The sequence below is a fragment of the Trichechus manatus genome, unplaced genomic scaffold (genome assembly GCF_000243295.1).
Source record: "Trichechus manatus latirostris isolate Lorelei unplaced genomic scaffold, TriManLat1.0 scaffold00035, whole genome shotgun sequence".
Lineage (NCBI taxonomy): Eukaryota > Metazoa > Chordata > Mammalia > Sirenia > Trichechidae > Trichechus > Trichechus manatus.
Window position 1 is genome coordinate 13,484,087 of NW_004443971.1, and position 9,712 is coordinate 13,493,798.

A 9,712-nucleotide genomic window follows, 5' to 3' on the forward strand; every position below is an offset into this window, starting at 1 on the left:
CATTTCCTTTGCCCATTTTTTAATAGGATTATTTGTCTTTTTGTTGTAGAGGTGTTAGATTTTCTTGTAGATTATGGAGATAAGACCTTTGTCTGACTTGTACTGTCCAAAAATTTTTTCCCAGTCTGTAGGTTCTCTTTTGACTCTTTTGGTGAAATCTTTTGAAGAGCATAGGTATTTAATTTGTTTTTGTTTTTATATATCTGGGTGTGTGGGTCGAGTCTGCTACTCCAGTCACTAGTCTGGCAGTACTGGAGCGCTCACCACCTGTTTCCTTGTGTGTGGGGCAGTGGTTGGTCTCTATTTGCTGGTTGTATGGGGCAGCTGCGGATGGCCTCAGTTGGCATTGGCTACCGTCTGAAATCAATCCAGTGGCACAGGAGCGGCCAGCGGTACTTGTTAAGTGGATGGGGCAGCAGGTGTGGTGGACGAGTGAGAAGAGTGGTTGCTGCCACTTGCCAGGTCAGAGCATGTGCGTGTTCCCGTGCTTGCTGCCTCTTGCCAGGGTGGTGGTAGTGGAGGGGGCAGGTGGTGGATGAGTGTATGCACCGTCATGTGGGCTCTGCTGCTTGCTGGTTCCAGGGGTGGGAGCAGGTGTCGAGTGCATGTGGTCACTGTGCTTGCCAGTTTGGGGGAGTGGAGTGGGTAACGGGCAGATGTGCACGCAGTCATGTGGTCAGTGTCGCTCACTGGGTTGGGGGGTGAGTGGCAAGCAGGTGAGTGTGCAGGAATGTGCTTATTGCTGGCCTTCATGTGGATGGGTGGTGGTGGTGGACAGGGCTGAATCAGGGTGCCGGGGTGGGGGGCTTATATTATGGTCTCTGGTTGGTTGGGGTGGCCGGGGTATGGGACCTTCCGCTGCTTCCTATCAGGAGGGTCGGTGGAGGGGGAGTGCACCCCTTCGGCTAGCAGATGTTGGTGCCTGGGCACTTCTGTCTGTTGCAGCCAGCATTTGGGACCTGTCCCCCAACCAAGTGTGAGGATGGGATGGGCTGCTGGAGTCCAGTCAGGTTGGGAACCTCCTGTCGATACTCCACTGATCCACCCCCTTATACGCAGCACCCAACCTGGAGGGCAGGGACTGCTGCTCATGCATACACCTGACTGGATCCTGGCTACCTCCTTTCTGTATTTTCCTTCCTTAGATCCAGATCATGATCCACTCACCCTGCCTCTCTCTGTGTTTATACAGTTTCTCTTATGGGACTGCCATGAAGTTATCTTCCTGTGGTCCTCACCCGGGGTTGCTACTGGCTTTGTCTCAAGATGGCCACATTGAGCCAGGATGGCTGGCAGAGCCCCTTTGCTCCTTGTCACTCCTCTTACGCTTTGTTTGTTCAATATTTTCTTCCAATCAGTGTTCAGTTCAATTCTTTATCCTTTGTTTATGATGTTCAGGGTTCCAGGGTTGTTATCTACATCCATTTCACTTGGTTTCTCAGGTCTTTCCTGTAGATGGGCAGTGTGGTGCATCTGAGTAAGCCACCATCTTGGCTTCTCCTCTCTAAAGTGGTTTGTATTTAATTTTTTCATGAGCAGTCCAGTTTCATTATGTACAAATGCTGTGTCCAGCACACATGGAAGGCTGTAATGTTAAAGACAGTAAGAAGAGAAATAGAATATCATTGTGTAGTGGCTGCTCTAAGAGATTTTTCTGTCTAAAGTTCCTTTTTAGACAGACACAAAAACTAATGGAAATGAGCAACAAATGAGGTAGCTCAGAACTTGGTACATGTAGAGTGCAAAAAGCCTGTATGTTTCAAGAGAAGTGAATTTTCTAGGGGATAAATGTGCAGAGAAGTTGGACTTTTAAGAAGTGGTGTATGTTAAGTAATTGATCACATAAACATTTACTGTGTGTGAAGCAGACAGTGTTCTGTATTCTACCATACCCCTGTCATCTATTTTTTATCACAGCTCTTTGAGTTGTGTGCTGTTATTATCTCCATTTTTTACATGAGAAAATTGAGCCACAGTGGGGTATGCTGCCCATGTTCACAGAGCTTAGTGTGAAGTAGGGCCAAGAAGAGACATAGAATATCATTGCCTAGTGGCAGGTAATCTGCTCTGGAACCTGTTCCCTTAACTGCTAGGACTCTTGGGTTTTAGGGAAGGCTGAGTTTTCTATGACATTGTGCTTGACCTGTAACTCCTTTTCAGATGGCAACGCTTGGGGAAGCTCGTCTAAGGGAAATGGAAGCCTTGCAATCTCTCAGACTAGCCAATGAAGGGAAATTGCTGTCGCCTGTCCAAGATGTGGAGATGAAAGTCTGCCTGTGTCAGAAGGCCCCAGCTGCCCCTATGATTCAGTGTGAACTCTGCAGGGATGCTTTCCACACCACCTGTGTGGCGGTACCCAGTATTTCTCAAGGCCCCCAAGTCTGGCTTTGTCCCCACTGTCGGAGGTCAGAGAAACCTCCACTAGAGAAAATTCTGCCCCTGTTGGCCTCCCTGCAGCGTATCCGAGTTCGCCTTCCTGAGGGAGATGCACTTCGATATATGATTGAAAGAACCGTGAACTGGCAACACAGAGCCCAGCAACTGCTTTCATCAGGGAATCTAAAATTTGTGCAAGATCGAGTGGGGTCAGGACTGTTATATAGCAGATGGCAAGCCTCAGCAGGACAGGTGTCAGAGACAAACAAGGTGAGTCTGGACGTTTTTTGCTGGTTATTGGAGTCTGCATAATAGTTCTGTACCTTTTTCTTGAACCTGCAGCTCCGATCTTCCCTTGCCTTGGTGATCGCTTTACTGTTACCAGCACTCACTTTATCTATGGCTTTCCATTTCAAGGGTCATGTGCATCTGCCATGGTGTTTTAGTTTCCTGTGCTCCTAATAGCCAGGAGTTGTTTCTCAGGCACTCTGTTTCTATAGAGCAGGTCAACTTTTTATATATGTGTCTGTGTTCACCATTTATGTGTGTTAAGCTATATGTACATATAGATGTATTTTTTTAAATTCTTGCTTGATTAAACTTGTTTCACTGCTTTCTCCCACCTAAGTCACTGAGTAGAAAGAGAAAGCTTCTGGCCCTCTATCTCTTACTGCCCTTTAAGGAAGAATAATTTTTGGAAATATTTGAGCACTGTATTGTTTTAGAGGAAAAACTGTGGGTTTCATACCATCCACACTCTTTCTACCAAAAGCCAGACTCTTCTGGCTGTCACTGGGGTGGGCAGCGTTTTCTGCCATCTGTAGAAGATGGCTACAGGAAAAGAATGTGAAAACACCAGAGAAGTACAATCAGAGGGGCAGAATTCAGTGTTTTTATAAGGTCAGCCTGATGACTTCCAAATCTAGCACAGATTTCTCTATTAGAGGTATCACAACTCCCTTGTACTATGCAAACATAGACACAAGAATTATACAAGTTAAAAGTTCAACAGATCAGAGATAAAAGATAGAAAAATTGATCTCTGTCATATTTGTTTCGTTGTTTTTTTTTTCCCCTCTTTTTAGTCTTCTGAAATATACTGCTGGCACATAGCAGTGATTAAGTAAATATTTGTTGATATATGAGTTACACTCTTTGGGCAGCCCTAGAGTTGAGACATTTTGTTTTTTTACCTAGGATGTGTTGGAGTTTATCTTTATTAATAAAGGGAAAGGACATACTATTAATGACTAATTGGTTACTAAAAGAGAATTCCCCCCTTCTTTAATAAATATTGATGAAGGTGTGAGTGATTTCTGGCAGTCCTTAGTTGTTCATTCAAAGGGGTGTGTGTCTGTGTTCATTCACCATGTTATAATCCTTGATATGGAGAATTACATAGGGATTAAAAGTCTATATGATCTGTTGTTAACAGAGAAAATGGCTTGTTTCCCAGTGGTCTCCTTCATCTTTCTGAAATCAGTCCAGGTAAAACCAGGAGGAGTAAAGGCTTGGTCTTCAGGAGACTATGAGTTAATATGACCAGATCTAAGAAGTCAGGAAGGAGCCCTGGTGGCGCATGGTTAAGCACTTGGCTGCTAATTGACAGGTCAGCGATTCAAGCCCATCAGCAGCCCTGCGGGAGAAAGATGTGGCAATCTGCTTCCGCAAAGATTACAGCTTTGCAAACCCTACGGGGCAGTTCTTCTGTGTCCTGTAGGGTCGCTGTGAGTTGGAATCAACTTGAGGGCAGTCGGTTTGGTTTGGGTTTTTTTTGTCAGATGCCAGGAGACTTCTGTCAGTTTGGGAAAATCAGATCTTTCTCTTTCTTGCTTGCCTGCCTGATAACCCGAGGTTTTTTCATTGATTGGATTGTTGGGAATATTTTTAATCCTGAAGAAGACTTACTACAAAATGTTTTCTTTCCATTAGGTATCTCAACCTACTGGCACAACATCTTTTTCCTTGCCTGCTGACTGGGACAGCAGAACCTTGTATTTACACTCCCCCTTCTCGACTGGACGAAGTTGTATCCCCCTCCAGGGTTGGTACTTTTAATTATTTCTTACTTCAAGGGCTGGAGAGTAACAAGTGACCTTGCGTTAGGTTTTTGTTAGAGGTGATCAGGGACTGTAAAAAAGGACTTTATCCTCTAATGTGTAAGATATTAGTTACTATGTGTTGGCAAGATTAGGGAAGAGTCATATTTGAAGATTTTAAATGCAAAGGGAATGGAGAGGAAGGCTCTATGTCCCTTGCTTTCAGAGACAAAAAGGTTAATCCCAGTGCCAACTGATAATTAAATACAAAGCATTTTTGTCAGATGCTAAGTCATGGGCTCCGTTGTGGTTTCATTACTTAGGAGACTTGTGGAGGATCTTAAAGATAATCAAAGTTTGAAATCTACCTCCTTTTTCCTAGTACTTACCTATAAATGGCTAAGTTCTGCTTAAAGCTGCAACTGGAGTCCTGATCCTTGTCACACTGTCACAGTCTGTGTCTAGTAATGTCTGAGCTACTTGATCCATTCAGATTGCCCATGCCCTGGGCTATCACCTTCTTTCTGTGCTTTCTATTAAAACCCATCGAGGCAGACGTACTCTCTTCTGCATTAGCAGTAAGTAAGTGAGGAGGGGATTCAGTCGCAATTAATACGTAATTGTGATTTGTTCTGGTCTTTAACAGGCATTAGTCCAGAAGTGAATGAACTGTTGATGGAGGCCCAGTTGCTCCAGGTATCCCTTCCTGAAATTCAGGAACTTTACCAGACTTTACTTGCAAAGCCAAGTCCTGCTCAGCAAACTGACCGAAGCTCACCAGTCAGACCCAGCAGTGAGAAGGTAGCTGTCTGAGAGACTGCTGATGAAGGCAAAGTCTGAGGGGGGAGAGGGGGGAGGAGATGCTTTTTAGTGTCATTCTGTCTAAATAATGGGATGGATGAGTTCCAGAAAAAGATGCAAACTGTCCCTCACAACCTGCCCCTGAGGCTGGCAGAGAGGCCAGATGCTGGGCATCATGTCGTGGAGCCTGGCTCACAGCCTGAAGCTTGGTCCTGTCTTAAGTTGCTGTGAGTTTTTTCCATTTCATTTCTTTTTAACAAGCTGCTTCTCTTCATTTTCCCATATGACAATACCTAGAAGCAGAATTTTTCTTCTTTATGGTAGAGATGCTGTAGAGATGAGCATATAATCATAGCTGGGAAGGCCTTTTGAGATAGAGTCTTTAAAAAAAAAATCAAGCACATTTTTGGAATCAGCATTTAACAAAATGCTTTTTTTTACCCCACCAAACCTACTTAAATTAGACTGGGTTATTAGACTAAGGATGCCCCGTTTTGAGTACTGACTGACTTGATGGATGCTATATAATGTCCCATTTCTTTGCATAGTTAAGGAGGCTGTTGCCTCTTCCTGCTAGTGAACTAATTTACCTATAACATTCAAGGCCCCCTGAGAATGCAGTTAGTATAGAAAAACTACTAAGAAGATTTGAGGCCATTTTGGGGAAGAATCCCACTAAAGATAGTATAAGGGCTGATACTGGTGTTTAGAGTTTTATTTTTCATCATAGTCCCAACTGGTATAGCACCATTGTTAATTGTCTTCAATTAATGCACCTTACTCTTGTTAGGGGTGGGCATATATCCTTTAAAAAGGAAGGCAGTAGTGTAGTCTCTTAGGGACACTGTAGGTCAGTGGATAACTATAAACACATAGGTGGAAACTGTACAGTAGTCAGTCAGTCAAGGATTTGGTGGAAACAAGGATCTTTGTGGGCATCTTTCCATGTCCTGGTGCTGGTTGGCTATATTGAAATGTCTTTAACATTTCATTTTTCTGGTGTTCCGTTAGGAATATTAACACTGAGGGGAAGGAAGTTAGTTAAACCAGTTGTTTTATGGGGGATGTTTAAGGATGTGTATTTTATCAGTATTGATTGGGGGATCATCTGGTTTCTAATAGACGTGTTCTCTTTAGGTTTACTAGTTTTAGTATCGGCAACTGTAGGCTAAAATTGAATTTACCCATCTTGTACCCAGAATGATTGCTGCCGAGGGAAGCGAGATGGAATCAACAGTCTTGAGAGAAAACTGAAGAGACGCCTGGAAAGAGAGGACCTATCCAGTGAGCGATGGGATCGAATTAAAAAAATGCGGACCCCCAAAAAGAAGAAAATCAAACTGAGCCACCCCAAGGACATGAACAATTTCAAGTTAGAGAGAGAGCGTAGCTATGAATTAGCCCGTTCTGCCGAAACTCATTCCCTGCCCTCAGACACATCCTATTCCGAGCAGGAGGACTCTGAGGATGAAGATGCCATCTGCCCAGCTGTGAGCTGCCTGCAGCCAGAAGGAGATGAGGTCAGTGAGGTTTGGGCCATAGAGGACGTGCTTTCCCTTAACTCAGAAACCCTGTAAGCTAGACCTCATCTCGCTGGGTCTTTCTCTTCTGCTTATCTGCTTTGAGCTGATCTGAATGGATTGCTCAGCCCTCCCCCACTGATATCTCTGCTCTTACCATCGTTCCTGGGTCTCCTCCCTTTTCTTGAAGAAACTCTTGTTTTTCCCTTTTTCCTTTTCTTGCTCCTCCAGCTTTCACCGTCCCGGCGCTAAGAAGGTGGGAGGGATGCTGATGTAATGCCCTTTTGCTTATCACAGGGCGACGCTGTCTTAACCCCAAAGCAGTCACGACTTGAAGAATGGCTTTGACTTGGTTGCTTTGGCTGGTGGGCCAGCTGCACTCGTTTGGCATAGCTATTGTGCCAGAGGTCCCAGTGGTGGGACAGTGGCTGTTAGTGGTAAACGGCCTGAATATCTTGAGGCTGGCCTGCCCAATTTTGAATCGCATTTTTTCCTCTGAAAACCCCGTCTCCCTGCTCTTTGTAACCAGGTGGACTGGGTCCAGTGTGATGGCAGCTGCAATCAGTGGTTTCATCAGGTCTGTGTTGGTGTTTCTCCAGAGATGGCAGAGAAAGAAGACTACATCTGTGTGCGCTGTACTGTGAAGGACGCACCAAGCCGAAAGTAAAAATCACAAAAACAAACCCCCCTCTCCTTAATGTCATTCAGGACTCCAACCAAGAAGACTCCTTCTATTTCTCAGCAAAGCTACAGGACTGGTGTTCAAACCAGCCTGTAAACGGTGCTATTTCTATTCCTTATGGGATCATTTTTCCAGAACTCTTTGAAAAAAAGAAAAAAAAAAAACCTAAAAAAATTTTTGACACTTTTTGTATTTTTTTCCTTAAGAGCTGTTTGTGGTTGTTGAGGTTGAAATGCTGACTGTTTTTTGCAGGGGTTTCCACCAATTTGGAAGGCATTGAAGCTTGCACCTTTTCATGTACAGCATTAAAATCTTACCTCTGTCTGAGATTTACCGGCATAAGAGTCCAACTAGGTTTCAGTGTCCAGAAGGGCATCAGAAATTCCAGTAAATCCTCATTGGAGGAATCTCTCTTGTTTACTCTGTTACCACATTGGGGAACTTAAGTTTTTCACTTTTGGGGTTTTTGTTTGTTTTCTTTCTTTATTCACTTTTTTTTCCTGGTAGACTAGGTTTATTTATCTGAGCAATAACTTCTATGTCTGGTTTCAGTGGCTGGAATTAAAACGAAACAAAACAAACTTCGGAACAGTGTGTTGGTGCTTTAGCATTTGGTTGATGTACAGAACGCAAATGTCTAGTTTCTAGAGTCACTGATGAACTAGTGATGTAGAAAGGAGACTGCTCTGTAAGTAATTGCCACAGCTGTATGTTGGCTTTCTCCCTGCCCCCTTCCTCCCTCCCCTATTTTTTTGGTAGCTTGTATCAAATGTTGCAGTTTATATTGTGGAATAAATCCTTGGTCATAATATAACATTAAATGTTGGTTATTTAGAGCCATTAGACTACAGCTGCTTCTGCCCCTCTGCCTTTTGGGCTTCTCAGAGCCAGAGGGGATTGCCTGCTTTTGCCTCTGCCCAGCCAGGCTGCAGTAGCCGTGGATGCTAGTCTGCAAGCAACATTAGGAGATCTTTTGTTGTAGCCTCCTCTGTTTGGTGGGCCATAGACCTCCAGCCCCCACAAATAAATGATACTCCCTCACCCCTAGTAACAGAACCTGTCTTTTAAAGCCATGTTGTTTTTAAATAAGCTTTCTCAGAATGTTGGCAAATCACTGCAATCCTCACCTCAGTTCTCTTTGTGGAGATAACTTTATTGTATTTGAATTGACAGGGAAACTTGGTTTAGGAATGCTAAGGGAGACATCCTCACAGAGGACAGGGAAAGAATGCGTTGCAGAGAAGCTCATGGACATCCAGACTCTGCCTTCCTGACTTCCTTCCCTGCCTCTTTCTAACTCACTGTTTACTGGGGGTGCATAGCCCATACATATTTTTTCCTTTTCTTTTTAAAGGGCTCTGTTCTTCAGTGGAGAAGGCATTCTGTGAACGGAACAGATTTTTGCTTATTTTTCCTATTCTGTTGCTAATGTTTGTTTTTCCCACATTCTATAGCCATAAACCTGAAATGGATAGAACTAGTGGGTCTTTAATAAAAAAAGAAAACAAAAAACCAGCCGTTTGTGATGTAGCAGAGATTTAAATGTATTATCCCCTTTTATGCAATTCAAATAATTAAATCTCTTTAAGAATGACTCCTAGTTGTCTGCAGTTTTCCCACAGTTGTTGTGATGTTTCTCCTCGTCCAATGGGGGTTCTGGGGCCAACAAAGACGAATGTAATCTCCAGACAATCTGGAATAATAGTGGTTTGGCCTTTTTAGTATCCAAATTCTTAGAACCCCCCTGACATTGGGACAGGATGAAAGCCGTCCTGGTCCTCACCTTCCTCTGAGAAAGTTAAGCGTAAAGGGGCCACTGCCAGAATAATAAACCCTCTGCCTTTAGAGAGCCTTTTGCCCGTCTAGTGTGCATCACCCACCCCCCATACTAGATCTTTCTTTTTAACCTGTAGACTGTACACAGTGCCTCACAATAGCAACCTTGGTGAGGTAGGAATCTCTGCATCTCTGAGGGAAGGAGGAAAGGCAGGCATGTATGTAGTTGAAATCACCCCTCCCCAAGGTGAGAACCACTGATCTTTTTGCATGTGATGATACTGAAGTTACAGAGGATGTCAGTTGCCCATAGTTATACTACTGGTAAATGACAAAGTCTGGGCATTGTGTCCCAGTTCCTCTGACTTTGCACACTGTTAGGCACTACAGATGAAGACAGAGATACATTCACCTTCCACTTATCCCTTCTGTTGTGTACCCAAAATGACTACAGAGTGATGAGGATTTCTAAAACCATGGTTTGTTGTGTGTGAGCTGTGAAGCTGGCCTGTACCCTA

At 43.9% G+C, this 9,712-nt stretch overlaps 1 protein-coding gene across 1 annotated transcript in view; it reads left to right on the plus strand.

Moving 5' to 3' along the window:
• Positions 1-9,012, plus strand: part of KDM5B (lysine demethylase 5B) — an 88,600-nt gene extending 79,588 nt beyond the window's left edge. The window contains exons 23-27 of the mRNA XM_004375280.3: positions 2,161-2,646; positions 4,309-4,420; positions 5,062-5,216; positions 6,416-6,736; positions 7,266-9,012. Of these exons, the coding sequence (XP_004375337.1) occupies positions 2,161-2,646; positions 4,309-4,420; positions 5,062-5,216; positions 6,416-6,736; positions 7,266-7,403 (1,212 nt within the window). The 3' untranslated portion in view covers positions 7,404-9,012. The remainder of the gene's footprint in view (positions 1-2,160; positions 2,647-4,308; positions 4,421-5,061; positions 5,217-6,415; positions 6,737-7,265) is intronic.
• Positions 9,013-9,712: the final 700 nt, after the last annotated feature.